This window comes from Stereum hirsutum, assembly GCF_000264905.1.
Source record: "Stereum hirsutum FP-91666 SS1 unplaced genomic scaffold STEHIscaffold_2, whole genome shotgun sequence".
NCBI lineage: Eukaryota > Fungi > Basidiomycota > Agaricomycetes > Russulales > Stereaceae > Stereum > Stereum hirsutum.
The window spans coordinates 2,481,857-2,509,624 of NW_006763132.1; the positions used below are offsets into that span (position 1 = coordinate 2,481,857).

The 27,768-nt window shown below is 51.5% G+C and overlaps 8 protein-coding genes across 8 annotated transcripts; 7 read left to right on the forward strand and 1 right to left on the reverse strand.

Annotated features, from left to right (window-relative positions):
• The first annotated feature begins 425 nt into the window (after positions 1–425).
• Positions 426–2,845, forward strand: STEHIDRAFT_91415 (uncharacterized protein). Its single transcript, XM_007300020.1, has 6 exons — positions 426–848; positions 929–1,219; positions 1,284–1,597; positions 1,660–2,088; positions 2,165–2,678; positions 2,739–2,845. The coding sequence occupies exons 1-6, from the start codon at positions 495–497 to the stop codon at positions 2,799–2,801; spliced, it is 1,965 nt and encodes a 654-aa protein (XP_007300082.1). The 5' UTR covers positions 426–494; the 3' UTR covers positions 2,802–2,845.
• Positions 2,846–3,486: 641 nt separating this feature from the next.
• STEHIDRAFT_91418 (uncharacterized protein) lies at positions 3,487–6,191 on the forward strand. The gene is made up of 6 exons (XM_007300021.1): positions 3,487–4,065; positions 4,123–4,312; positions 4,386–4,480; positions 4,544–5,280; positions 5,339–5,855; positions 5,924–6,191. Exons 1-6 carry the CDS (start codon positions 3,589–3,591, stop codon positions 5,987–5,989), a joined length of 2,082 nt encoding a protein of 693 aa, XP_007300083.1. The 5' UTR covers positions 3,487–3,588; the 3' UTR covers positions 5,990–6,191.
• Positions 6,192–6,412: 221 nt separating this feature from the next.
• Positions 6,413–7,512, forward strand: STEHIDRAFT_137076 (uncharacterized protein; the record flags this gene model as incomplete). The annotated part of the gene is made up of 2 exons (XM_007300022.1): positions 6,413–6,804; positions 6,871–7,512. A coding segment is annotated over exon 2 (627 nt), but the record flags the coding sequence as incomplete, so codon positions are not given.
• Positions 7,513–8,976: 1,464 nt separating this feature from the next.
• STEHIDRAFT_152986 (uncharacterized protein) lies at positions 8,977–10,790 on the forward strand (the record flags this gene model as incomplete). Its single annotated transcript, XM_007300023.1, has 6 exons — positions 8,977–9,024; positions 9,077–9,088; positions 9,147–9,197; positions 9,256–9,315; positions 9,386–10,023; positions 10,085–10,790. The coding sequence occupies 6 exons, from the start codon at positions 8,977–8,979 to the stop codon at positions 10,788–10,790; spliced, it is 1,515 nt and encodes a 504-aa protein (XP_007300085.1).
• A 1,592-nt stretch (positions 10,791–12,382) lies between these two features.
• Positions 12,383–15,971, forward strand: STEHIDRAFT_118423 (uncharacterized protein). Its single transcript, XM_007300024.1, has 3 exons — positions 12,383–12,749; positions 12,814–13,166; positions 13,226–15,971. The coding sequence occupies exons 1-3, from the start codon at positions 12,537–12,539 to the stop codon at positions 14,334–14,336; spliced, it is 1,677 nt and encodes a 558-aa protein (XP_007300086.1). The 5' UTR covers positions 12,383–12,536; the 3' UTR covers positions 14,337–15,971.
• Positions 15,972–18,326: 2,355 nt separating this feature from the next.
• STEHIDRAFT_152988 (uncharacterized protein) lies at positions 18,327–21,235 on the forward strand (the record flags this gene model as incomplete). The annotated part of the gene is made up of 19 exons (XM_007300025.1): positions 18,327–18,367; positions 18,430–18,540; positions 18,595–18,698; positions 18,764–18,804; positions 18,857–18,907; positions 18,967–18,978; positions 19,043–19,104; positions 19,161–19,209; positions 19,267–19,365; positions 19,418–19,617; positions 19,679–19,723; positions 19,778–19,819; positions 19,885–19,927; positions 19,984–20,069; positions 20,125–20,455; positions 20,518–20,562; positions 20,619–20,672; positions 20,731–20,891; positions 20,947–21,235. The coding sequence occupies 19 exons, from the start codon at positions 18,327–18,329 to the stop codon at positions 21,233–21,235; spliced, it is 1,866 nt and encodes a 621-aa protein (XP_007300087.1).
• Positions 21,236–21,847: 612 nt separating this feature from the next.
• On the reverse strand, positions 21,848–23,909 carry STEHIDRAFT_73193 (uncharacterized protein). The gene is made up of 3 exons (XM_007299403.1): positions 23,813–23,909; positions 23,521–23,755; positions 21,848–23,465 (listed from the first exon to the last, which is right to left on the reverse strand). The coding sequence occupies exons 1-3, from the start codon at positions 23,897–23,899 to the stop codon at positions 22,057–22,059; spliced, it is 1,731 nt and encodes a 576-aa protein (XP_007299465.1). The 5' UTR covers positions 23,900–23,909; the 3' UTR covers positions 21,848–22,056.
• A 625-nt stretch (positions 23,910–24,534) lies between these two features.
• Positions 24,535–25,451, forward strand: STEHIDRAFT_50230 (alpha/beta-hydrolase; the record flags this gene model as incomplete). Its single annotated transcript, XM_007299347.1, has 4 exons — positions 24,535–24,704; positions 24,766–24,955; positions 25,012–25,282; positions 25,357–25,451. The coding sequence occupies 4 exons, from the start codon at positions 24,535–24,537 to the stop codon at positions 25,449–25,451; spliced, it is 726 nt and encodes a 241-aa protein (XP_007299409.1).
• Between the last annotated feature and the right edge of the window lie 2,317 nt (positions 25,452–27,768).

Sequence of the window (27,768 nt, forward strand, 5' to 3'; positions counted from 1 at the left end):
ACATCGCTGGCTAATCCCAGAGAGTCACTTTAGTAAACGGAGCGCGCGGAGCTCGGACACCCATGGTCCGTGCTTATTTTATCCTTGCTGCTTGTCTTGTGCTCTCTGTGCCATGCACAGTACACATGAAAATAGAATCCTGTCAATTAAGCTACCGTATAGTTTGTATGATATGATATCTCGATAACATCTCCACTGCATTTACGGTGGTTGTTGAATTACTACTTTTGTGTTTATTTGTGTACCAGATGGTCGAGGAACGTGTAAACGGATGCCATTTAGACTTTCAAACTTATCTGATATGATTAGATCACACGCGCTGCGGAATTAATCTCTTCGTGATTGCCATTTGGATGGGTCCCGCCGATCTTCCGTGTCCTCTCGCCTTCCACCATCTACCCCGATCCAGCAATGATCAGTTCACCTCTTCCTCTCCCTTTCCTACTCATCTCTCAGGGTTCTGTCCTCCGCGAGCTTCCACTCCATTAGACACGATGATTGAACCCGACCTAGCCGCCGCCACACAGCGTGCCTCTTTCGCCACAACCGCCCGTCTTTTCTCTTGTCTTATAACGGAAGGACTTGTTCGAGCTCTATATATACCTTTGGGAGCGCCAAAGGAGACCTCTGATGCTACTGGGGCATGTATCGCATTCAATGGTACTACTTCAGAGTGCGAACTGTTGGCCGTGATTCCACTTCGCCACATCCCGGTCTTCAAGCATGGCGTGGCTTCCGATGCTAGGGGGCGAGAAATTGGGCTATTAGATCCTATGGACATGATGCCTCTTGTATATCATGTACATCGGCCAGAAGTGACGAATGGTCATGCTGTTCCTGAGAACTCGGTGCGTTCATAGTACCATTCTCTTCACAATCCTTCATGCTTGCCAACAAGTCCATGCTCTTTCTTTAATCTTGCACACAGCATGCGCACCTCACCGCTGCCCTTATAACCAGCATTTCATCCCCTGCGTGGTTGTCTACTCTTGGCTATACCCCCGTTCTCATCGCGTCCACAGACCCAATCCCCCTGTGGTATCAGTTTGCCACAGGTATCAGCCTCGAGCCACAGCTTACCGCAGATATCGCAGAGGAGCTGAAGAGCGCAGTGGCATGGCAAACGTACTCGTATTCGCACCCTCCCAAGGCACCTGGGCTTGACAACCCGAGCATCGACTGGGAACAGTCTATTGTCGAGGGACATCCTACTCATCCCGTGCGTAATCATAAATCCATAATCTACATGACGCCGATGTTCACACCTCAGCAATTGTATCTAGATGCACAAAACTCGACACTTTCTTCCTCCCATCCCACCTATTACACCAGGCTCTTACGATCTTTACAACCCATCTATCCGCCTCGTCATCCTTCCGAAAACTAGCCTCAAGATCACAGGTCCATTCTCGGATCTGACGAAGGCGATTCGGGAGGAGGCAGAGAAACGAGCAGGTGGTCCAATCGTCTCGCATGATGATGAGGTCGTGATACCGGTGCATGAATTGCAAGTGTGGCATATTCGGGAGAAATTTCCGGAGGCAAGGATACTGGAGAAAGAGTTCAGTGTTCCTGCCAGGGCACAACAAAGCATTCGGTCGGTTTGATTATTCATCCACTTAACAGGCGACGCAGTACTCAATAACGTGTCAAATTCAGCTCGGTTATCTTGCCCGGAACTCTCAAAGAGACGTCTCTCAAGCTCGGCGTGGGCATCAAGCTCACATCCGCCGTCCGCACTATATCGCCAGCCTCCGCGTTCCTAGGCCCTCGCTTCTCTTCGGCTGTCGTCCCTCACCTCACGTTCGACCGTAGTATCCTCACTGTGGCCAAAGAGTTGGCAAGCGTGGTGCATGTGAACGATGACGGTGAGGTGGCGAAGCACTGCGCTGCGATCGTAAGAGAGTGTTGGGAGAATCTCAGCGAGGATACGGGCACTAATGAAGGGAAGTCGGTGGGTAGGGAGAGACATATTGTGTGCACGAGTTTGGTTGAAAGTGGACACGCGGATGTCGAGAACGGGGTCCCGACTATCGTGCGAGTATTCGGGTTGGACACCGAGGAGAGGAGGCTACGGTGGCTGGACGAGTAGGCCTTTCATCGTTGATCATACTCTTCGCATTATCGGGTTTTCACTGATTCGTTCTGCCTCATCCTTGTCTAGCTTCGTTCAGCTGTTTTATGCCGCGTTCCTTCCACCGATGCTTCACAACGGTGTCGCATTCGAGGCCCATCCTCAAAATACGGTCTTGCGTGTATCTCTCGACGGACCCGAACCTAAACTCCTTGGCTTCATTATCCGCGACTTCGGTGGTCTCAGAATCCACCCACCCACGCTGCTCTCGTCCACGCATCTCAAAATAGACACTCCCATAGATGAGATCATCACACCCGGACATTCAATCCTTGCCGATACGTTAGACGATGTTTACACGAGGATGTATCACACCGTCGTGCATAATCATTTTCAGCAGCTGGTGAGGGTGCTTGGTCTGCATTACAATGGCAAGGGGTGGGAAATAGTGCGGGAACGACTGAGAGAAGCGTTGAGTGCGGAGAAATATAATGGTAAGGCAGAGGGGCTCCGGGAGGCCTGGTTTGGCGGCGAAGGGAAGGAGAGGTGGGCGGTGCCGGGGAAGTGTTTCATGAGGATGAGAATGGTGGGCATGTATAGGCATGTGAGTGTACCACGCTTTCGTCGTTCTCTTCTCAATTCGCTCACGCCATGACTTGTTCAGCATCTACACGAACCCTTTCCCAACTTGCTATATTACAAAGGGTCGGAGCAGGAACAGTCTTGATGGACAGCCTTTTGTGTAATCACTTATTCGTATCTGAATTCGCGGTCTATGAAAGAAGCTTATTCGTGACATTGCGTTCGTATACAACTGTGTCTGGACTTCTTGCATCAAAAGGTATTGGTCCATTACACCGCAGCACCTTATGCGCACTGACCTACCGAGGAGGACGGGGTACGAGGCGCGATTACCGTCAGTTCGAAGCTAACTTACCTCCATCCATCTTCCATCCATTTCTCGCACCATAACTCGGCTGTAATGATTTCTAAGCGTTTGTTGTGGGACCACCTACATATATCTTGTCTGCCGTTTATCTTGCGCAAGCGTTACGGCCGTGTACTGGTCGCGACGGTGTGCAACCAACATTAATATTCGCGGGTAAAACTGGGTCAGGCCCAATCGGATAAGATGAGATTTCGAGAAACCCGAATGCGCAGTTATCTGATATGATAAATCTCATGAGATGTGATGAAACACGATCGGCTAATGCCACAACAGGCGCGGATCTCGGTCAAAAGTTCTTTGACTGTGTGGCGAGGATTCGAAGACTTGGCCCAGTCTCGGAATGTCCGAAAGCCTACGACATAAACAATTCCATGGTTCACATCGCCAGTTTTAGTTATTCCGGCCCTCTTATATTTTCTACAGTGACCTGCCATGATCACCCTCCGTCTCTTTCCCCCTTGCTCAGACCCGACTCATCCCTGATCCTTTCTCAAACCTAGCTTCACTGGCTGATTCCCGCGCATACTCTGTGGCCACTGGCATCGCTAGCGCGTATCATTTCGCTATGACGGTCCTTGTCTCGAGCCATCGCCTCTTACGAACTTTTCCAAAGGGCCCATCGCATGCAAAGTACACGGCTGTCAGTCACTCGAGCCACTCCACTACCCCGCATGCTCAGACATATACAAAGACCCCTGCTGTCGTATGTCGCCTCCCTTCAGCTGAAAAGGCAGCTTTTGCGGTTACGTCGCGTCTATTGTCCTCCATCGTCACAGAGGGACTCCTTCCTGCCGTCTATGTCCCTCTAGACGACTCTTCGATGGCTCCTGGCGTCTGCGTCATTCTTGCGGGGAATCGGACGTTAGGCCCACTGCGCGCGATCGATGTATATGCTATAGTACCTCTTCATCATCAGCCTCTGCTCAAACCCCGCGAAGCGACTACGGCCTTGGGGAGACCGGTGTGGCTCCTCGATCCTTTTGACATGCTGCCCTGCGTTCTCGAACCTCGGGATTGTTCGTTCTTGCCCGGGCAGTTCACCGTAAATATATTCTGCGTTCATCAATGCACGCTTGTCTAAACTTTTTCTGGGGTATAGGATGACCTGCAAAGCACCATCGTGCACACGATGGCGCAAGCTCCGTGGCACTTTGCGGCGTCGCACGTGTCCTTCACGGAGACACTCGACCCCGTTCACTTGTGGAACAAGTTTGCGAAGATCGTTGGTATCGATGAAAGTCTTCGGACCGGGCTTGGCGAGGAGTTCCACAACTCTTTGACTTATCAAAGTGGGTGTCATCATTCCACCCGCCACGTCTACACGGTGACGACCAAAAAAATTACAACTGACCTTTCCTCTAGAGGTTGTCTACGACCGTCTGCCGCGGCTTCCCAGTGCCTTGTCGCCTCCAATTGAATGGGAACAGAGCCTCATCGAGGGACATCCTACCCACCCTGTATGTCAGCTAAAGACTTCGGAGTATGATTTACACTTGACTGACGTTGCTGCGCCATCATAGTCCCATCGCGCTCGTCGTACAATTCCTCCTCTCCCTCCCACCTCTCCCACGACTCATGATTGGTACCGTCCCGTTGTCCGTTTTGTTCTCATCCCCCGCCAACAACTCGACATCTACGGTGCCTTCGAAGATGAGATCTCCGCACTGGTCAGCAGTATCGCTGAACAATGCGGCAAGCAACACATCGTCTCCACTGCCAACGATGAAGGCAAGGTATTGATGCCCATCTACGGTCTCCAGCTGCCCAATATTCTGGAAAAGTTTGGTGATGAAGGTGTTGAAATTCTGGACGACGACTTCAGTACTCCCGCCCTCGGCCAGGCCAGCTTGCGCACCGTCGCCCTCCCAGACTATCCTTCCATTCTCCTCAAACTCTCTGTCGGCATCACCGTCTCCTCCGCTCTGCGTACTATCTCACATTTTACGGCCAATATCGGACCGCGACTTTCGAACCTCATCCCGATGTTGGGGATCGACAAAGAGATACTGTATGTTGAGCAGGAGGTCGCGAGTGCAGTATGCATGAGGACGAAGGAGGGGCAGGAGATGCCTCACGACGTGGTCAAGCATCTGACAGCAGTGGTCAGGAGGCCGTACGAGACGAAGCCTGGTGAAGCTGTGATTTTGACTGCGGCGTTGGTGGAGCATGGACATGAAGGAGCTCAGCCCGGTGTCTCGGTAGTAGAGCATCTTTTCGGGCTGGACACTGATTTGAAGAGGGTGACATTCTTCGAGGAGTATGTATTCATCGCTTTCTTCCTGCGTATACCACGTCAACTGATCGAACATTCGCAGCTATACCCGTCTCCTTATGGCCGCTATGCTGCCACCAATGTTGCACAACGGACTTGCGTTCGAGGCTCACCCACAAAACACACTGGTCCGTATCGCGGTGAGGCCGCCTTCTGAAGAATGTCCTAACCCTTCCGCACGAGTTCTCGGCTTCGTCATTCGCGATTTGGGTGGCATTCGTGTCCACCCTCCTACCTTGAACGCATCTCTTGCTTCTTCTTCACCTTCCTCGCCCCCGTTCGAGTTCCTGCCCGAACATTGTATCGTCACCTCGACTGTCCAAGAGGCTGCCAAAAAGCTTTATCACACTCTGATCCACAATCAACTGCAGAGGTTGATCAGGGTGTTAGGCTTGCATTATGACGGGAGGGGTTGGGAGATCGTGAGAAGGGAGGTTGAGAGGAATGTTGGCAGAGATACGTGGTTGTGGAAAGTTTGGATGGAAGGGGAGGGCGGTAGGATCGAGAGCGTGCAAGGCAAGTGCTTGCTGAGGATGAAGATGCAGGGATTATATCGCGACGTGAGTTGTATTCGTGGTTTCTCTTCTTTTGCTGGTACTGATGTTGTCGTTTGTTCGGATGGGTGCAGTCCGTGTACGAAGATTTCCCAAACCTTATTCAATTCAGGCCGGAGGTAGCGGATGAGGTTGTTTAAGGGCCTCGACGACGTCCCGCAAGAGTTGTGGCGCCCGAAATACTGACTGTGGAAAAACTGGACTTGTGGGGCACGAATTGAATACCGAATGGACAATGAACAAAGAAACAATGTGCTCTTCATCTGACTTATTCCTCTGTATCTACTTATTGCTTTACGCATTGATTTTCACTGTACAACGTCACCGTATTTTGTCTCCCGCGAAACTTCTATACAAGTGATCTTTGTAGCTTGAGTATCGCGAGCTTTATGTGTGCGTTTTGATGTGTGGAAAGAGCCTGGCTTGCTAAAATCTGCGGGCCACCAACGTTGCCCACTCCTTGTGGCGCGCCGGCGCTCGCCGACGAGTCGATGTGGACGATTGTTTCCTTGTTTCCACTCTCGCTTGAGACTTGCTCAGCCTTGTTCTCCCTCTCCGCACTTCCAGGTTCTTCCACGACTTCGCGCCGTTCTCTGTTGGACTCGTAAAACTCGTATCCAGTATCTACAGTGGTTCTGGCTGGTTATGATATCTTTCTATCGAAACTCTTAGTCGCGAGCGCCTGCCCGGCGTGTGCTCCCGACTCCCAACACTATGTTTCCTAAACCTTCTGTCTTGAGGCCCACACGTACTTTTCTAACAAAGATGTGCACTCTCTATGGCCCGCGCCGGTACACACTGATTAGTTCATGGCCAACTCCCCAACTCGGGAGTTGCATAGCTTTCTGTGCTGCAGATAGGCGCCCCGTCATTGGCCATCTCGAGCTCGGCTCTGTTATGGATCCGCGGACAGGTCCTACAAGAGAATAATTCAAGACACAAGGGTATAAAGGACGTTCGTCTTGAGCGGTTTGAATTCGTTCCATCGATCCATCCTCACAAATATCCACTCTCACCGCAGTCTCTCTCATATACATGATGTATGACGACAAGCCAGAAGAATACTCAAATAACAAGAAAAGTCAGCTTAAATACTACGCTGATTCACTACCCTCCTACGACGAGGTTTCATCCTCTGCCACTTCTGCCAGTGCCTATCGAGGGACCTCTCGCGGAATGAACGGGCGTTACTACGATGAAAGTACCTCGTTTAACACTACCGCATATCCCCAACACCCTCAATCCCAGTCCTATGGCTTTCCAAATCCCTACGGCCATCCTAACCTGGGCCCATCCTCCTCTCGTCGCTACGCCACCCCGAACTTTCCACGCCAACCCGCCTCTTACTTTCCCCCAGAAAGCATTTCGCCATCCGTCAACATCACTAGCGCCACTTCTTACCCAGGCTTTACCTACACCGGCAGGGCCCCGCCTAGACGCGACCCATTTAACCCTCCTCCACCCTCCTTTTCTCGCGCTCCCCCTCCCACATCTCGCGGCATACCGTACACCGCCCTTCCTACGCAGATCCAAATTCCCTCCGCCAAACCTTCCGACCTCACCTCGGGATTCCTCCCCATCTTCCCCTCGCCGCATCTCCTCCTCGCACATGACGTTCAGCCTGCCGATATTTCTCGCCTCTTGGAGGACTGCCACCTGATAGGTAAGCTGAACACGACGGATCAGATCGTGAGCGGGGTGTTACCCGCGGTAATGGGCATGACGCCAATTACAGGGTTTCTAGTAGGGGAAGTAATGAAAGGAGGAATGGGAAAGAAGAAGGTACAAGACGTGAGAGGACTTGTTGAGGCATGGGACGAGGCTTTTTTCAGGGCAAGAGGGTTGAGAATTTGGATTGAACAAGGGCCGAGTGTCAGCGGTGTCTCTAGGAGGAGATACGAAAGCGAATCAACCGACTCCGGGAGCGAGAGTGATAGCGGAGATGATCACCGTCGTGCGAGATATGAGCGGGACGGAGGATACGTCGGACGTGATGAGGCGGGCTACACGCGTCAGGGCGATGGAATGGGATCAAAGGGAATGGGCGGTGGGTTGGGCGGTCTCCTGGCCATGGGTGATCGTAATCGTAAGGGTGGCATTATAAGGGGCCTCATTGCGGAAGTGATGCAGAGCAGCGGCTCTATGACGTTGAACCGCAGCATAGAGAATGCAAGACATGAGAGGGACGCGAGAGGGGAGCGTCGGATGGAGGGACGATCGGTCAGAGGGGACAGGCGGGCAAGGAAGGAGGACAGGAGAAGGGAGAAGAGGGCGGAGAAAAATGTGCGTACAATGTCTCTCAGAAATTTTTCCCTCGTCGCTCGTCCTGATGCTTATTTCTTTATTGCAGGAATTGAAAGGGTCATTGTATCTCGTGATCGGTAATGCTTGAGTCCCTCGATGCGTTTTCGGACGCCACATATTTAGACATGCCCATTCCTTTTTGAATTCTCTCCGCGCCCCGTATGATTCATTAGTATTCGGTCCATATAGACATATTCTAGGCCATTCATCGTTACATTTTGACGGAGTATACCCTCTCCAATGTTTTCGTTTTGGTGCGTGCAGCAAGCATCGTGCATTGGCATGTCCAATTGCGGTAACATCTTTTACGTGCTCGAGTGTAGCACTGATATTCTAGGCTGTTCCGGGGCAATCCAGCCAAATCGAGCTTGAAGGGTTCCGAAGGTTCCACTAGTTCCAAGGAGAAGCGAAGTAAGATGATCCTGCAGAATTCGAAGACGGTGGTAACCTGCAGGGCTGCGGCTAACATTTGGCTAACATCTTCGCCGAGGAAGAGGAGATTTGCGGTAAGACCAAAATCATGTCAATATGTGGTCTTCGGTAGACATAAATCGACGTGAACAGCGAAGGACTTAGAGCTCGAGACAATAGTCTGAGAGAAGAGCCAGCGAAGGAAGGTCGATCGCCGGTGAAATTTGGATCGCACACATATGGGGAGGTTGCTGTAATCTTATCTGATAGCGCGAGATCCCGCATTGACGTATTTGGGTTGCGTGGATGCAACACGGGGTTGCCAATGTAAGCTCTTGCAAGCAATGACAACACAGACTCTTCAGATTTTCCCTCCTCCAGCGCTACAACGACCAAGAAGACAAAGACGGCCATGAGCGGTCTTTCTGAGTCGCAGAACCATGCGTATTCGTGGCACCAGGTGAGTGGAGGTCTTGGCTCTCGAAGAATGCTTATTGACTCGTGTGCTGCAGTCTCACGACCAGGTAGGCACTGCTTCCCTGATAAATTTTGACATGGGGGTTGGTCTGATGGCTACAATAGGCGACAGTGCTTTTACTCGTACCATACGAGACGGTGGAGGATGAGCTAGAGGTGTGCACAAATCGTCTAGATAGAGTGCTTGGATGCGTACTGACTCAAAGAACAATAGGTCGTCATCGAACGGAACCATATTGTGGCGGGTGTACGTGGGCAAGCGCCGGTGGTCAAGGTTCGTATTCTACAGTATTACACGCATGTTCACTGGTTATAGTCGACTAACTGAATTAATGGTAATGTAGGGTCGATTGTATGGCGATGTCGACACCAACACTTCCGTCTGGCAGCTCGAGCCGCGAACCTCGCATCTCTCATCCCGCACCCGTACTACATCTACCACCTCTACCGGCTCAAATCAATCCTCATACGCGTACATCTCTGAGCCCGACATCTCCAGCAGTTTCGCTGCCTCGCTCGACAGCAATCCCACCTCCGATACGGACGAACCTGGCCTCACAACAGGCTCTCCCGCACTGTCTTCCCCCATCTCATCCGCAGACGAGCGTGTAGGCTTCGCAGCTATACATAGGCGCAGGCGTAGACCATTAGGCACTTCGTCAACTCAATCGCGAGCCGCCTCTCCGCGATATGTAGCCGGAAGTCTCGCTTCATCGTCCATCTCTTCCGAGTCGTTGCATGGGTCGAAGTCGGGGAGACTTTTGACCATACATCTAGAAAAGGCCGACCCCGTCATCTGGCCGTCTTTGATCGTAGGGCCTATATCGGATACGCTATCTCAGTCACTATCGAGCTCGTTGGGACTGGGCGCGAGAGAGGAGAAGGAGGGGATGTTCGACATGGATCCTACCAGCTTGGTGTTGCTGGGTTCGGACTCACTGGATATTCGACAGGATTCCGAAGAGGCATTCGAATATTTTCTGTGGGTCTTTTGTTCTGCTACCTGCACACCCTCGTATCATTGACGAGAGTACCCATTCCAGGCGAGCCTGGAACCAAGCCAGCCTACCTTCCGCCACCATGCGACTCGTCACTCATTACGTCCCGCTCCATCTTCCCCTCGAAGCAACATCTGTTCAACCAGAACGCGGCACTCCAGCATACTATGCACAACGTCTCGGGGGCCCACTGTCCCTCGCGCAGCTATACCTCCAGGCCGGACTACTCCATATCGAAGGCGCTGCCTCCGTTCTCCTCTCGTCTTCGTACTCTGGCCTGTCTTCGATTCGCATACCGCATTCGTCTGTGTATCATGAACGACCAGAAACGGCTACAGAGGCGTGGAAGCGCGACCGTGAGAACGCACGGCAGTATTTCGAACGTGCGAAGTCGCTGTGCCCTAGTCTTGATGTTCCGAGTCTTCCTGCGGATAGAAGTAGCGGTGGCGACGATGAAGATGATATTCAACTCGTCATGCCGTCCATCGAGCTTCATCCCGCTCAAGAAAAGCATGAAGGTGCTCGCAGAAGACATGGCGAGAAGGAGGCGGAGGATGTCGTTACGTCAAACCCTAACGAGGACACGCGGACGAGGACGCGGACGAAGACGTTAGTGGACGGCGATGATGATGGGCTGGATGGTGCTTGGTATCTCTATGTTCCTGGTTTGGTGGGTGCGGGTACGGCGTTGCTCGTTGTGGGAGTCCTTGGCGCGCTGAGCGTGTCGTCTTGGAGGAAGAGTCAGGGTTAGTTTGGTGATTCACGATTGAATGTTCTAGGTGAATATTTGGTCTCGAGGTTATATTCTTCTTGGATGGACTCGTGATGTGTGTACGTACATGGCTCATGTTGTTGTTGCTTTAAACTGTATCGTTATCTGTGCTTCTGTTCGGTGGGTATCCTCAGTGATGAACATTGTCGAAATAATGTGGTTGCGTTTCAGTCAGATGATTACGAATAAACTCAGAAGAGACATGCCCTTACGCGGGCTGTGACTGTTGCTAAAGCACGCAGCGGCTAATCTGCACGCTAACAGACGACTGTCTGATGTTCCGAAATATATTGTTTGGGAGAGGCTAAGCTGACCTAGTAAGGAAATGATTTCGCGACAAAGCGAATCGGTAGCCGTGCATGTACACGGTAGACATGAGTGGATAACACGCATACTAATTCTCGTTGACGTTTGCCTTCAACTTATCGTCTGCAGAAACCGCGCTGAACCTACGTTCTCGGTCAGAAAGAAATAAAGTGCTTTGATTGTTGATGGTAGTAAAAGAGAAAGTGGAGGCTGGCTGAGGGTTGCGACGCTGGTATCGATGCACGGGAACTGAAGGTATGGAGTCGACTGTGATGAAATATATAGAGTGACAAAGAAATAGGTGCCTATGTGCATATCTTTTGACGCTTCGGTAAAAGGAGACAAGTATCCGTCGTAGCGGTGTGATGATATTCCTGCGCTGGCAATGCAGAATCAGTGAAGAGCTTGGGGCCGTATCGATGAATCAGATGTCGAGGGTTTGACGAGTCTCGAGAGGATAAAGAATACCCGAGATAAGAAGTAAATGCAGCTGGAATAACAGAAAATGTGCGGTGCCTCACAGACTGAGGACAAAGTCGTCACGATGTAGGCTCTTGTAGGTCCGTCAAATCGATCTCATCCGCCATCTCAACATGCGAGGAACTCCGACGGGTGAGGTCACTTCATTATGGACCCTCAACGCCATAAGGTGTGATATGTCCTGTTCTGGAGAAGAGAGTTTGTAAAGACGGCTCGCTGCGAACGATGAGATGATGGTGAGAGCATAGTTATCAAGATAGCAATCAGAAGGTGATCAGAGTCAGCAGATACGTGAGTCCCTGAGTACCACCGGTGCGGCGTTAAACATCGTTAGATCCTCAGGCCAGGGGCTGATACTGGTCAAGCATACGGAGGTAGGGCGATGAAGCTGGCGTGAACATAAAACCATACCACATTGCAGTCGAAAACAATAGGATCGATGTGGTATGCAGCAGTATGCCACATAATAAGAGAGAATTTTGACAATGTTCTGATAGCCGAAGCACAGTCGCCATGTCCGTAAAGTTCAAAACGTCCCCGCCTGATGAGGGTTTCCAGAAAACATGATAGCAAAGACGACCGGGCCTGTCCGAGGTTGCTGACAATAAAAAGTCCAAGAAAGGTAAGCGCGGAAGGGCTAGAAGGGGACCGGCGGAGGGGCTCGGTGGTCGGTGCGCGTCGTGGCGGGGAGTTTAGGGCAGGCGTTTTCACGCGTCGGTGGGGACCCACGAAGGGCTCGCGATGCCTCGTGTCTGTTTGTTTCTCCCGAACAGCGTCGTATCAAACAGCTGCCCGTCCTTTCCCAGCTGCCCCTCTTGCTCCCGGCCATCACCATCGACTCCCAATATTTGCTAACCGTGATCATCACACCGCTCTCTTGCTTGCCTATTTTTTCTGGACGTAGGGCCCGCAACACTCGGTGCCCTCTTCGCGATCCTTATGCCTAACCCCCCAGTTCTCAGGCGCAACAACAACCACATACCGCGCGCCGCGTCCCCCCGCACTCCTACCTGCGGTTCTCCCGCTCAGCTCCCTATTTTTCTGGCCTCGCCCGGTAATAGGAAGAGCTCCGACAGCTGGACCAGCTCGAACGACCCTCGCGAGGAGATCGAGGCAGAATGGCAGTCTGAGCAGGTCCTGCTCCTCCTAAGGGTCTGCTTCTCTCCGATAAACCTTACCTACTGCCCCGTCTTACGCGTTTTCTCGCGTCTTACAGACTCTCGACGCCCTACCGTCTCATACGCTTACTCCTTACATCGGTCCTGTTCCTCCTTCCAACCTTCTCGATAAGTTGGCCAAAGGCGTCGTCGAGGCCAAAACTACGTCGGAATGGCCTCACTCCATTCGCAAGACGCGTTATAAACTTGTCGAGCTAGCTCGTCAACGCGCGAAGGAGGCTGTGCAAGAGGATGCGCGCAATGAGACTATCGCTGAGGAAGACGGCGACCACCGCGACGTTTTCCAACCTACCACAAACACAGGCTCCAGAAGGCCCCTATACAGACAGTCCAGCATGGACTTCATGGAGTATGCCAAGATGGATCTCAGCACCACCGACCCTTACTCTCGGTATGTGTCTTGTCTACTCTGTTATGCTTATCTCGTGTTCGAACTGCTATGCTTTCTAGGGTACTCGAACGTCTGCAAAGGGCCGAGCACCTCCAATCAGCCTCCGGTCATCACCCCTATTGCCGTCCCGGCGGACGTAGTTCCTATCCAGACTCGTTGCACCCTTCCACTCCCTCCTCAACTACCTTGAACTCGACTCGTTCTGCGCGTAGTTCACGTAGCTCCTTGCGTCGCACGACCTCTACCCTGTCGATTTCTTCCACTGCACCTGATTGGTACGTAGGAGCCGATGCCGAGTGCGATCGCGAATGTGCTTCTCCAACCCGCTCCCGCTCCCGCCTTCGTAAACCACTCAAGCGCGCCCCGGACTTCGGAATCTCTCAGACCCAGTACGACAAACCGACGGTCAAACAGAGAAACTCAACCGGTAGTAACTCTCTCTCGGGTTCCGACGAGGAAGAGAAGTTACGGTCCATGAAGGCAAAGAAAGCTCGGACACAGAAACGAACTTCGGACGCTTCGTCTGTCGATATCTCCAGCCCGCGCGCTTGTCCCAAGTCTCCCGCAGATATCGTCATGGCTTCTCCCGGTACCTTCTCTGCCAGCAACGACCCCGTCAAATCCACGACCAGTCGGAAGACCAAGCAGCGGTCCTCCAACCCTTCTAAGTCCGCTGACATCCGTTCCGGTACACCTACGACTTCACCGCAACAGCCTCGTGGTCGACGGGCTAACCTTCAACGGAACCCTTCCATTTTCGGCCCTGAATTGCCTAATCCGCAAATGACGCCTTCGCCACCGACGTCCGAGTACTACCCATCTCCCTTGATGCTCTCCTTGTCCCCTAAGAACTTCACCTCTCCCTCTCCCGCACCGAGCTTCAGTCCCACCTCGATGAACTTCACCCCGAGTCCACGCTCGTCTTGCACGCCGACAAGGACGTTGAGACGGGTGAGGCAGACGGTGCTGAGGTCGCCTCGGAGGATCAGTTTTGGGGGTCTTTTGCCGTCAGCGGACGATGGAAACGTCCAGAACGCGAGTGAAATGTACGGGTCGTTCTTGCTGGAACCGGTAGAAATCAGGATGTCGAACGGGCGGGATGGTGGTGAGGAGAATCCCGAGGGGATTGGTCGTGGGCTGGGACTGGGAAGTGCGTTCCAGCTTCGTTGAACAGAGACTCATATATTACTCGGTAGGTGCCTGTGATCTACCGAGATTGTACACTGTATCAAGCATCAATATCTACTTGCGCTGTGATTTTTTTCTTTTTTTATTCTCTTCCAGCGCGTTAGAGTAGACCTTTGACTCGCTCCTCACTTCAATCTCTTCTGCTTATTTCTTTTTTTCACCGCCGGTTCAACATTTTCTTTTCGCTGTTCTGCTTTTGTTTTTCTTTGTTTTTGTCTTTGTTTGTGTTTGCCTTGAATTTTCTTGAATTTGTTCGAACCTTCGTTGACCGGCTGGTTCACGTTCCTTACTTTCTTGCTTTCCCCTCTTCTTTCTTTTTTCGTTTCTACTTGCTTGCTTGTTTCATTCTTACTTCGCTTGCGAGTGCTTATCCTCGCGCGTTTTCCCCCCTGTCAGTTTGCTTGTTTTTTTCTGCCCGGTCACACTTTTTACGTTGCTTCTTTGACCGGATGTCCATAACACTCTTTTATTCCTCTGCTTTTGCTTCTCTCGTACATACATAACTCATAAAATCTTTTCACCCGCTTACCCTCTTCCTACCCCTCCTGCCCTCAATTTCGACAGAGACATCGAAACCTATCTCCACTCATGCACGACGCCTCTCTTACCTTTATTACTGGGAGCGTCGTTCCCCCTTGACTTTCCCTTAACCTTCGGAAACGACCCTCTTCGTTGGTAGGGGGTGTATCACTACCTTCATCTACCGGTGTGGTCTTGCAGCTACACCCTTACGTTATCCTTATCTCCAACATGTCCTCAGACACTTGTGCGCACTTCTGCTTCCTTATTCTATTTGTGCGCTCTTGCCGCCTTTCTTCCTTTCCTTGACTGTACAACAAACTTCTGTGCCCTGTCCTTTCTCGTATACATATCTATCCCCTTACGGTTCGTAAACTTTCTTTTCTTGGTTTCTTGTTTCTCTTTTCACTTTTCCCTCTTCCTTTCCTGTTCTTGTTTCCCCCCAAGCCGACCCTCTATCACCTTCGACCTGCATCCTACAACTCCGGACCCGTCAACGGCTTTCGAATCGATCTGGATGCACGTCTCGCACAACGCTACCACCGATAGTCTTCGCGAGGTCCTCATTCAAATTCGGAATCCGTTGATACTCTACTCCACCGCGCCTTCCTCGTCAATCGAATCCAGGAGCTCCCAACCATCGCGATGTCCATGGTCGCTATTCCTGGTCGAATATCACACAATTCTTGGCTCCCCTGACGTTCCTGCTCTGGCGATTGTTCTTTGGTTCTTTGTTCGTTGTACATATTTCTTCCCTTCGCCTTTGCCATATTGCATTGGAATGTACAGTGTACTCGTGTAACCAACTTGTCCTTCTCTTTCTCTCCTTTCATCGAAGATCTTGATTTCTGTCCTCAATTGTTCTTCTGGCTTGCCTCAACCACCGTTCCGTCCATTCTCTCTTCCATCTTCATCTTTCCGAGCAGGCCGTGTATTGACTATCTCCATTCATTTGTCCGCGTTCTTGTTGTTCTTGTTCACTGCTGCCGGGTTCAGGCTTGTGCGCAGGACCCCTCCCACTTTCATCATTCACATTTCCACCTGCTCGTGTATTGAATAGTATCCATTTTCCTTTCTTCGTTCCCTTGAGTCCCTGTTTGGGTCCCGTGCACCCCACCCATTAGGCGTGCGTGTCGTTGTTACGGATCTCAACAAGGCTCGGGTTGATTTTTCGTTTCCTCTTCGTGTCTTTTGTTTCGAATCGGAATGTATGTACATAAACAAGCTGAAATTTTCACCTTCTTTTTCGATCTTCTTTCTTGTGTTGAAATCTTTTGCTCTTGTACGCAGAATTGAATCGATGATGCGTTGTACATTGTAATTTCACCGGTCGACGTTTGCGGGACGCTTTCGACATTGACGAAAGGAGGACAAAGGACCACCTCGGTGAGAGCATCGAGTCATTTATGTGCCACGGTGGCGTAGTTAAACTTAGATCGGCGCACCACGTGTCACCACGTGGGGCGCACCACATTAACCGGAAGTTTCCGGGCCCCGTTGTCTTGATTGGTTGTTGACTTACCACCTTGATCACCTCGAGCTCTTTCTCCTCTTGAGTTTCACTTCACCTTTTACCACCTCGACTCCCATCAGAGAATCAACCCTGCAGCAAGTATATATATTCTCATTTTATCTGTACCTATCAGCGTCGTCTGCGTCACTGCATCCGAAGACTCCGCCGGGGAGGTCGGCGCAGTGAGCTGCACTGCTTTGGCCTTTCATGCACGTCGTCGACTTCGAGGGCCTCGCTTGCCTACGTATTATTACTCGAGCGCAGGTAGGCCTGATCCTCCTGACGTAGCGCACTTCTAATTTATGGATTGGGGATCTTTATGGCGATGTAAAGTCGGTCCCGCATGCAGCTGCGCAAGTTGTGCTGCCACCATACGAGCGTTATTCCTGAAGCTAGGGCTCAAGCTTCTGTTAGCGGAATCTCTGATTGGTTTTCCGTCGTCTAACCAAAAATACAGACGTCATCCGCTGATCACCATATAGCTCCTATGCAATGAGGCTCACATATCTTGCGTCTAGTCAAACTGGATAGTTCCTTGTACTTCTGCTGCGCGGCGGAGCAGCCCTCTATGCGCTTCTCCGCTGCGATCATAGCCTGACCATACCTGCAGTGCGGAATGTCGGGCTTCGGCACCGCGAGCCTATGTACTCCCCCGTTTTGGCCATTTCATGTTAGGGCTGGAAGTGATCACGTACGAAAGCGGGAATCCGGTGCTTTTGACGCTTTTCAAGTTCATCTTTCTCGCTTATACAAATCATGCCTGCGGGCACGAGTTGTAGTTCGAGTGAAATTGCAATTCAAGGCGGCTCATAGGCCATGAACGAATACCTCTCAGGCAGAGCCAGTACTCGTCTCGACCTCAAAGACTCCAACATCGTTGCGCAGTCATAGCGTCGAGCCTGTCACTCTGTGATCCTGCATGATGTACAGGTTTTTTTGCGACTTCCTCGAACTGTGAGAGGCTGTGTACCAGGCGCTGCGACTGGCCAACCTTGACGATATAGAACTCGTGAATACGCACTTCCGAACTAGGACGGCTGGCGCGGTTCTTCTCAAATTTTTCTTCGCTTCATGGTAGCCGCGTATGAGTCTAGCCATTGAGCTAGTCGTCTGTTCAATTATGCTTGTTTTTCTTCCCCAGCGTGCAATATATGGGCTCCAACGCTGCAGCGACCCAGAATCGAAGCATGGCTGACCTTTATGAAGACGTAACCGTCCGCATAGCCCCCCATCACTCGCACAATCCATCCTCTGCCCACTGATGGAATCGAAGCGGTAAATGTCCGATAAGACGCATCGTACCGTCGTCTATCGTTTACCACGCAGACTACGCCCGCGGCTGGTGGGTTTGAGATGGCTTGATGTCGACCTGACCCCAAACGCCATTCGTCTGAAGCTAGTAGACGACGGCGACCTCATACTACCAAGTCCAGTACCAGACAGACGGTTCAACTATTCATTGTCAAATTGCCTCGTCGTGGTGGCGGGTTCTCACTGCGCAGAAGCACCTTCGATCCCGAAGAGGGCAACTTGTGGATAGCTGGACACAGTTTCGGCACGAGAGCAGTTTTGCCTCAGGTACTACCATTCGCTGGACTCGAGGGACTATAAGAACTGCATCCTCTCGCCAATATGACCCCATCACCGGTCGACTTTCTTTCCTCTCCTGCTTCATATTCTATTTCGCCTTACATCGTTACGAACATTCTCTTTCTCCTTATTCGTTTTTCCGCCTCATCTTACATCTTGTACCGATGCGACACAGTACACTCTTTGTCCTATGGCCGGCCCTCTTGGCAGTGGTGTCTGCTCAGAACTCTACTACTTCGGCCGCCACCACCACTGCATCTGCTCAAAATGTGACCGCAGCCACCGCCACCCCTGTCCCTGCGTTTTCTAGGTCTACTTCAGCCGACTATTCCATCATGACCACGGTCACCATGTCATCTGGTGGACCACAACCTAGTTGGCTTCCCGAAGCGTACGTTCTCCTAACTCACAACTATTCCGCACGTCAGTGTGCTAAAAGATCTTGGCATGCAGACCTCTCGACGATCAACCAGCTGTTGCTCCTGGGGCCTCGGCATATGTCTTGAACAGTTCTTTCAGCATAACCGACACACCCGTTACTCGGTCGTACGACTGGGCGCTCGCGTACGTTGACACAGTGCCATTTCCTGATTTGCATCTCACCATAGTTTTCGCCAGCGCTCGCACTGGTACACCTGATGGCTACAACCGCACTCTCTTAACTATCAATGGTCAGATGCCGGGACCATTGGTAGAGGCGAATGAGGGCGACACTCTCATCTGTGAGTCCCCCCTTCCTTGCCCCTTGTCATCTACAGTCAACCCTCTGATCGTGGAATATGTTCAGTCAACATCACAAACAATCTGTCGAACGAAACTACATCAATTGTAAGTGATCGTGTCCTTATTACTTCCGCTTAGCTCATGCAGTTCGCTCTAGCATTGGCACGGGATGTACCAAAACGGCACTGCTTTCATGGATGGCGTTCCTGTGAGTATCAATATTGAACGTTCGCTTCCGGAAGCTTACTGACTTCCCTTTGCTCCCAGGGCGTTTCGGCTGTCAGTCACAACAGATGTATTTTAACGGCTTGGACTTCTTGCTCACTGTTCCCTTGTACTTCAGTGTCCCATTCAACCCGGTCAAAGCTTCGTCTACAATTTCACACTGACGCAATATGGCACGTAGTGAGTATTTTGACATTTGCAGTATGTTGAGCTCGTCATTGATTCGCGTTGCCTAGCTGGTACCATTCGCATTCCTCGGTTCAATACACGGACGGTATCCTCGGGGTAAGAAGACCCTCACAGTCCGAGCCCCTGTACTCACGCTGACTGGATGCACACTAGCCTTTGATCATACACTCCACCGAAGACCCACTTGTTCTCGGCACAGACTTTGACGAAGAGCAAGTGCTGCTTTACCAGGATTGGTACCACGAACAAGCTGTAAGTCGTTATCTGCTCTTTTGAGTAGGCATTCACACTCATCCCTCGTCAGGCCAATATCGTCACGGAGCTCCTGTCTGTAGATGGATATGATGGCACTGCTGCTGCTCCTTCGCCACAAAGCGGTCTCCTCAACGGTGAAGGCATGTTCAATTGCTCCGCCATCGCTGATACGGATAGTACGGAGTGCACGGACACGTCTTACCCTGAGATTACCGTCACCGCGAACGCGAAGACACGCTTCAGACTCATGTGCGTCCTTATTTCTCGTGATCGTGGCGCTCTCGTGTCTCATTTCTGTCTTGTTGTGCAGCAATGGCGGTAGTCACGCTCAATTCTGGTTCTCTGTCGACAACCAGTACGTCCATATCTACGTTGTTTCGGTCCTCATTCTGACTCGTATCCTCTTCAGCACGCTGTCCGTCGTTGAGGCGGATGGCACAGTAGTATCTGGGTCAGTTTCTGTGGATCTGCACTATGACTGCAAAGTCTCCTCGGGCTAACGCATAGTTTCTTCAGTGCCGACTCTATCCACCGCGTTCCTTTCCATAACGGCCAACGGGTAGATATGATCTCAACTTCGTATTGACATGCTTCTGACCCTTCTCCATTCTCTAGTACTCTGTGATCATCGACACGACGGTCGGGTCAGAGGGTGATAGCTTTTATGTTCGCGGGGTCATGAATACCAATTGCTTCGCAGTGTACGTCGTTTCTCGCTGTGTACAGATAAAGATACTCACCCTTGGGCCTCCCTAGTGTCGACGACAACCTCAACGCCACTACCTTTGCCGTCATGCGATACGGTTCAAACAGTACTGGTCTTCCTGCAGACTCTGTCGATTGGACGGACACTTTGACCACCGACTGTATCGATCTGGACGACGACGTACTCGTCCCCGTAGTGTCTAAGGACGCACCGAGCACGGTTGACCAGCGAGCTGCCTTCGACTCCGAGTTCGGTACGGTCGTGTACTCGGACGTGACCTACAATCGGTTCTTGGTCAATGATACGTCCTACACGAACTACATCTACCAACCGCTGCTGGAGGCCGTAGCTGCCGGAACGGACATCAACTCGACCGATGTGGTACGTGACGTTCTGACAATGTTGTATACTATTTGTTCACGCCGTTTTCACATCTTTGACAGTCTAATGTCGTTTTCGATGACGATGTTTGGAGTGGAGATATCATTGTGAGTCTTGGGCTATTCTCACAACCATGGTGCGGGTTTGACTGATGTACTGGCAGATCAACAACCTCGACGCTGCGTTGGATCATCCATATCATTTGCATGGAAACGAGGTATGTACCCTACGGTCTCGCGTCCACCCGAAGACCATGCCTAATTGTCTCCTTCCAGTTCTTCATCGTGGCCCGCGGCTCTGGTAGTCTCAGCCTGGACGACGCTGACGGAATCACCTACAACACTAGCAACCCTGTTCGGAGAGACACCCTCGTCATCCCTGCCGACTCTTACGCCGTCCTTCGCTTCGCTAATGATAACCCTGGTGTATGGGTGATGTAAGTACTTGCATTCCTCGCTGATTTGAATGTATTTGCTCACCTCGATCTATAGGCACTGTCACATTGCGTGGCATCTGGCCGAGGGTTTCCTTGGTGTCGTCGTCAGTAGACCCAATGCCATCGCCGCTCTCGACTTCCCCGACTCTATTCAAGAATCGTGTGATGCTCGTCCGAGCTTCATTTCGGCCTTGACTACCGAGCCTGGTAGAAAGCGCAACCAGATCGGCTCTCCGGCTCAGCTTGGCAGGAAGGAGGCGCGCGCCGACGGTTTCGATGCGCGGCGCCTCGCCAGAAGTGCACACCATTGGGGCAGGAAGAGGTTCGGTCGCTCTAGCATATAGTCTCTGTTTCAAAGTGCAGTTATCTACTACCACACACGGTCTCTCGATCCCTTCCGGTTCACCCTTCCTTTCATTCATTGTACCGGTGATTATTTATGTTCTCTCTTAATCTCTCAGTGTTTCGGTTATTTAAACATTACACGGACATCACTCTTTTTACTTGACCTTCGTTCAGCTCAATCCTTTGGTTTCGGCAACGTGTAAATGTAACGTACTTGATGTTGTAGGCCTCTAGTGCCATTCATATACTTGACCATACGAATCTCGCCCTGGTTGCGCTTCGTTGACCGTCCGATCCCTCGGTGAAAACGGACCTACTTATTCCAAGTCGACTACTATTCGATGACAGCGCTGGGGGTCAGCGAGCACTTATCGATACATGTATAGTTTCCTCTATGGGAGCGGGAAGGTATCCACCTACTGCTTCGAGTTGTCCATTTCGAATCGATTTTAATGACACCGGATGAATATCAAGGCGCATATAAACGTACGTATACTGCGAACAATCCTGAGGTGCGTTACAGGAAAGAGTCATCTTGTCTTCACATACTTCTGGAATATACAGCACACGCACGCAACCCTCGGTTCAAGAAACATACAGAACCTAAATAAATAAGCATCGCGATCGACTATCACACGACAACAGGACACAAGAGATATGTACAAGGTATATGACAGACATTGGAGACTGGTACACGAAGAGTTTCAGTTCGATGAACGATAATCGCGTCCGCCCGTGGTTCCCAATAAATTCTCAATAGATAAGCTTCTTCGACACGGGCTTCTGGCCCTATACTGCATATGAATAGATGTTCCTTTCTTTACCAGCCACCAGGCATTCCGACAGCGACTCGAGTCGGCGCCTCATGTTCTTCGCTCATGTTCAACTGCATATCCAACTCCCTCGCCAGCTTCGCATCGAGCTCTTCCTGCTCCTTCCTCTGTCTCTCGGCCTCCTCCGCAGCTCTCTGACCGGCACTCACCCCCGGGTCAGGCATCCGTTGGCCGTACTGCGGTTGTGAAGCCTGCTGGTGGTATGGTTCGGCGACAGCGAATCCAGCGGGAGGGACAGGGGTAGAGGAGTATGAATTGGAATTGGAATGGGAATGGTAGGGCGAATACTGCGAATTGGATGGTGGTGTGGACGGGAGGGGTAGAGGAGTCTGGTACCGCTTTTGGAGGTATGGATCCGGAAGGTCTGAGTCTGTTTGGGTAGGGGGAGGGCCGTTGGATCGTGCGCCGGGGTATGGAGCGTATCCTCCGCTGGGCGGGGGCGGGGCTGGAGATCCCCCTTGTCCGTAGTCTGTCATGTGTGGCACTGGGAACGAGAAACCATTCGGACCCGGGCCGCCTGGGTACGGCGCAGGTTCGTTCGTTTGCGGACCGGGGTACGAAGGATACGAAGATGTATACGGAGGGGTATAAGCAGGCTGAGGCGTCCCATTCCCGCTACCTGGCTGGCTGTATGGCAGAGGCGTATGCTGCGACCGTGGTGGCGAGCTATAACCAGCACGGGGCGGAGTTATCTGTCCTGATGGCCCGGAAGGCGGCGCTCCATAAGGCGGTTCGTATGTTGAGGTCGGTCGGGCTCGAGAACTGGGGTTGTCGAGTGGGCTTTGATATGTGGTCGGGGGGAGGGCAGAACCGGCCATCAAAGATTGTGGTCGACTATTTGTGTGACGGTGCTGAGATGCAGCTTGATCGCGAGGATCTGGGTATTGTCCGTGTATAGACGCATCGGAGGGAGCGGGGTATATTTCTGATACAGGTCTCTTACCACCGCGTGGACCTGGACGTAAAATCGTAGGGACAGGCTTCAGACCCGTATCAGCAAGAGGGAGTGGAGGTAGAGCGGAGTCTGCAGTTTTGGGTGGTGAATGACCCGGGCTGTATGATTGACCTGGCGGAACGAGATGTTGACCACCGGCGGATGTTTGGTGTTGGGGAGGACGTTGTGACTGGGGAGGACGTTGTGACTGGGGAGGTGGCTGCTGTGGCTGGGCTGGAAGCGGCGGTGTTTGTTTGTGAGGCGGGTGTGACGTGGTGTTTATTGGACCATTGAAAGCAGGCAAGCCTCCCGCCTTCTTGGGCTGCGCTGGACGAGCAAGCCGCTCATTGGGATGGAATTTGGACGGTCTCCGAGTTAATGGAGCAGGTCCAGCCGCAAAGAAGGTCATCTCGAGGTAGATCTCTCCACGCTGAGTGCCATTGATGCTCAGAGGGACCCAGTCTAGAAGAATCCTCAATGAGGACGAAAGCTGTGGGTAGCAGATTATGATACGCACCATCGAACTCTCCCGTTTGAAGCGTTTTGGCGATGTCAAGTTTTCCCTCGCCCAACAGCTGATCCCCTGTCCTCTCTTCCGACCAGCAGGATAGTTCTAGTGTCCTGTTCTTGGTCGTGGCATCCTTAGAGATCGGTATCCGGACTTCGTGGTCCCAGACTGGATGCTGGCCGCCCTTGGGATCTGCTGGTGTGCGTTTTTCAGCGCCACCTAGAGAAAGTTTTGCATATGGATCCTGGAAAATTGTTATGTTAGCTTTTTCAATGCGGATACAAGCCGATGACTCACAAACCTGTTTGTAGAAGGTGTGGTTGTCGATGAGATGTTGCGCTTTGAGGAGAACCACGACTAGTGTGCCGAGGATGTTTTCCTTCGACATGCTGGGGAGGAAGACGGTGACGATGCACCCGTTTACTGCTGGACTGTGCTTTTAAACGGTCAATATATCTATGATGGTTGAAAGAGGCGATGAAGCTATCCGCTCGTTACCTTTGTAGGCGTCTATCAGCGGCCAAGCCGGTGGATCAAAGTGCCGATGTCGTCACACAGCTATCAGGCATTTTCCGGGCCGGGCCGGGATGGAGATATGTTCACCACCCGCCCCTCCGACCTATACAGTACCCTCTGTTGTGCATTCCTTCGAAAGACATGCTAGGAAAATTTTATTTCAGTATTTCAGTATTCCTAAGTAGATTTTTTTTTTGGCAAAAATTAACCTGTACAACAATATTGCGTAGGACCTGCGGATTGTGGCAAGTTTGTAGTGTGGCGAGCTCTGCGACCTTGGCAGGCCGGAAATTTCCGGATTGCGTGCGGCGCGGTACTACCGGTAGATTTGCGAGTCATCTTTCATCTTTCTGGGTCCTCACTCTGAGCTTTCTGTTCTCTTGGATCACTCTCCTACGTGCTTTACCTTATTGACAAGAATATCTTCTGTACCTATACAGTAGCGCGTGACTTGTAATTTCAAACGCAGAGCCCACCAAGCAAAGGCCTTACAACATCGCAGTGCAAATGCCCGCCACCCCAGGTTTCTCGGATGAACTCATCCACTTGCCTTCTGGGTTGACACTGGAAGCATCCTTTCAATCTTTTTCGCCTCCAAGTAGTAGTAATGAGGCAGGGAGAAGACTCGCTATATGTCTTCATCCTTGGTCCCGACTGGGCGGGAATATGGACGATCCGTACGTTTTCTACTACATTCTGTATCATAGGTTGGCTCGTCGAATCATCCATAGCATACAGCGTTCTCAAAATGGTCGCAGGGAGGCTGGCGTCGAAACATAAATTTGATGTTCTACGATATAACTCACGCGGCGTTGGCCGTTCTTCTGGCTCTGCTTCGTTCGCCGGGTTCTCCGAAGCGGAGGATCTGAAGGAAGTGGTCAAGTATGCCACGAAGAATATACAAGATGTCCAGCATGTTCTCCTCCTGGTGAGTACTGCTACCAAACCTTCTGTCCATGGTATTTACCCGCCAAACTGCTCCAGGGTTACTCGAATGGCTGTCTGCCTGCTTCTCTCCATCCTGTTTTAGAGCGTCCGATAGTAACATCACACATCCTTCTCTCGTACCCTCTGGGTCCCCGCGGATTCCTGACATTATTCAACTCAAAGACGTACCAACAGAGCTTGGAAACCCTCCTGGGAAACCCTCGTGCACATGTGTTATTGCTGTATGGGGACGTAGACGAGTTCACCGGCGTAGGTTCTTACGAACCATGGGCCCAAAACCTCCAGAGTATCTCGGACAATGCCCATCGTACCGTCAATGAAGGAAGGCTCGGTGAAGTGGAAGTTGGGGAGTTGAATGGTGGGAGGGGGGGGGGGGAAGAGGGTTGGTAGTGCAGTGTGTGGATGGTGGAACACATTTCTGGAGAGGCGACGCCGCAAGGCGGATGCTTGCTGCCATCGACACGTTTATAGAGTAATCAGGTACGCGGTACGAGGATCCTCACTTCGGACCATTTATCCCTGATGCATTCCCGTTGCACAGGCTGACTCGGTGGAAAGAGTCTCACGACTAGCCTGTTTCGTCTCAAAGAAGGTATATGTCCTTCTGATCGTTATAATTATCTTGCTGGGATATCATTCCAGCGCACTTCGCGTCGGGCATCTGTCTGACCGACTTACAAAGTCTAACTGTAGACTTCTTGCGCTGTCCTAGGGCGCCTGAGAAACTTCCTATAATCCACTTCGTCCACGTCTCGCAGTCGGTCGATGCGGAACGATAGGCGGTTATGTTGCGCCCTTGCGATGCATCTGGCTTCTAACATGCGCTTTTAGTGCGACGTTGACGCCGCAATGTCTCGTTGTCCAGTTGCTCGCCTAGCTATGTTCGAAGGATGCTTCTAGTCTTCTCTGCCCCACATCGATGTGGGTGTTGGGCGACTCGCCTGCCCACCTCAATGGTGTACTTCGGGTACTATCTGTACCATGGTGGATCCTTAGTCCAATGACCCAGATACATCCACATCTGTTCCATCCGTTGCCCCTTTGTCCCTTCAGGGGCAGGGATTTATGTGCTTGGCTGGCTCCTTCAAGGGCTGATCGAAGCATACCGTTTTCCCCACCTCGGCTGCGATGTACTGCGGTACGATTGACATACAATAATGAAGTCCTCCCAAGTCTTTGCATCATTGGCATCCACCCCGAATGATGATCCTTCTCGTCATTGACTTCATTGAATTTCGTGGCACAGCGGATGCGTGCACGGATACGCACTCCTCTTCATACGAGGATATACTTTGCCTTCGAAGATATCCAATGGTCGAGAGGTCGACCGAGTGAGTATATGTAGCTCGCGCCTTTTGACTCTCATAGGCTGTGCTGATTCTCAAGATGCACCGCCTCTTGATATATCAGTGGGACCTTGACGTATATGCTCGCGAACTATCAACGTGTCGGCGTACCGCGACGGAACCCGCACACAACCTCTCTTCCTCCAATTTCAAACCCTTGACTCTACGGAGCATTTTATTGAACAAAAAAACCGAGCGTTATGACGGTAGACGACAAGGCGCTCATACCGTAAAGATCAAGTTGAACTACTCAACCTTATTCTCACGAGTTGCATTTGAAATACGCTCATCAACTCGTCCACCTCGCCGAGGTCCTTTCTCACGCCCACGATATGAACGTCGACACTCTACCTTCTCTCATCTCGTTACCAGCGCGCATAGGTTCTTGGGCGATATGGCCGCCTCCTCATGGAGGACAGCCCAGGGAAAGGATCCCAAATATCACCGTGATATGTGTGTCATACAAGTCCCTCGCAGTCTGCAGGCGGTTATCTGCCAGTGTTTTGGTCTCGTTCGTGCTCCCAGCAGATTGAAAGAAACCAGGTTCTCGTGACTATGCTGATAGACAGGTTCGCTGTGTAGGCTAGTATCACACCTCACAGCGTCGTGTTCTCTGTGGATGCCATACCGGCCTCCGCCTACTGCGGCCTTTAACACGGTGCGCACTTCGATTATCGGAATCCCTGCGGTAGCCCCTTACAGTGAGGAATGCTGTCCAAATTTCAGGCCCAACATCCACGTAGGTGTATTGTTCTCGGTCATCCTCATCGAGGGCCTAAGAAGGTAGCTAGGTCATCGGTGTGAGGAATCTTGTATCTCATTCGCCCGAAGGCCATGGCTGAGAGGACCTACTACTACCTCAAGGTGATCCACAGACTTGCCTCCCAGATGGATGTATTCATTGCTGTACTCGTACGTCTACCTACTTCATGGTTAACCTTCTTCGTTGACCGAGTCTCCCAAATTTGGATTGGGCTATGGTCACGACTATCATAGCCCACGATACTTCGCCAGTCATCGTGCTCAAAATGAGCTCAAGATCGGACTCCAAAACGAGCTCCGCTTCGGCTCCAAGTCGCCAGTCTGAACTCCCCTATTGAATCCGTCTACTATGTGCACCATAGTTCGCTGCGGCTACAAACACTATTTGACGCTGAACGTGCTGAATCACCTTAGGTGAGTCATACCGCCTCACTCATCTCTTAGCAACATAATTGAGCGGTGCTCATAGCTCACAAACCGACCGATCGAAAGGGTGTGGAGAACAGGCGTGCTAATGCCTCGTTTATTTGTGCTCCCTCTCCTAGGGGTTTAAGGCGATGTACAATGTCATTCGATTGGAAGGTTGGTATATCGCTGCGTAAGAACTTCTGATCCCCACATTGCATGTGAGTTGCCAATGCATTATACCATCTCAGATTGTAACGATCGTAATCATAAATAATTG

Excerpts from the sequence above, each read along its gene's own strand:
- STEHIDRAFT_91415 (XM_007300020.1), top strand. The coding sequence starts at position 495 with ATGATTGAACCCGACCTAGCCGCCGCCACACAGCGTGCCTCTTTCGCC. Across the intron at positions 2,089-2,164 it reads AGGCTACGGTGGCTGGACGA|CTTCGTTCAGCTGTTTTATG; the intron begins GTAGGCCTTTCA and ends ATCCTTGTCTAG. Across the intron at positions 2,679-2,738 it reads TGGTGGGCATGTATAGGCAT|CATCTACACGAACCCTTTCC; the intron begins GTGAGTGTACCA and ends TGACTTGTTCAG.
- STEHIDRAFT_91418 (XM_007300021.1), top strand. The coding sequence starts at position 3,589 with ATGACGGTCCTTGTCTCGAGCCATCGCCTCTTACGAACTTTTCCAAAG. Across the intron at positions 4,313-4,385 it reads CAACTCTTTGACTTATCAAA|AGGTTGTCTACGACCGTCTG; the intron begins GTGGGTGTCATC and ends CCTTTCCTCTAG. Across the intron at positions 5,856-5,923 it reads TGCAGGGATTATATCGCGAC|TCCGTGTACGAAGATTTCCC; the intron begins GTGAGTTGTATT and ends GGATGGGTGCAG.
- STEHIDRAFT_118423 (XM_007300024.1), top strand. The coding sequence starts at position 12,537 with ATGCCTAACCCCCCAGTTCTCAGGCGCAACAACAACCACATACCGCGC. Across the intron at positions 12,750-12,813 it reads AGGTCCTGCTCCTCCTAAGG|ACTCTCGACGCCCTACCGTC; the intron begins GTCTGCTTCTCT and ends CGCGTCTTACAG. Across the intron at positions 13,167-13,225 it reads ACCACCGACCCTTACTCTCG|GGTACTCGAACGTCTGCAAA; the intron begins GTATGTGTCTTG and ends TATGCTTTCTAG.
- STEHIDRAFT_73193 (XM_007299403.1), bottom strand. The coding sequence starts at position 23,899 with ATGTCGAAGGAAAACATCCTCGGCACACTAGTCGTGGTTCTCCTCAAA. Across the intron at positions 23,756-23,812 it reads ACCACACCTTCTACAAACAG|GATCCATATGCAAAACTTTC; the intron begins GTTTGTGAGTCA and ends ACAATTTTCCAG. Across the intron at positions 23,466-23,520 it reads TCAAACGGGAGAGTTCGATG|ACTGGGTCCCTCTGAGCATC; the intron begins GTGCGTATCATA and ends GGATTCTTCTAG.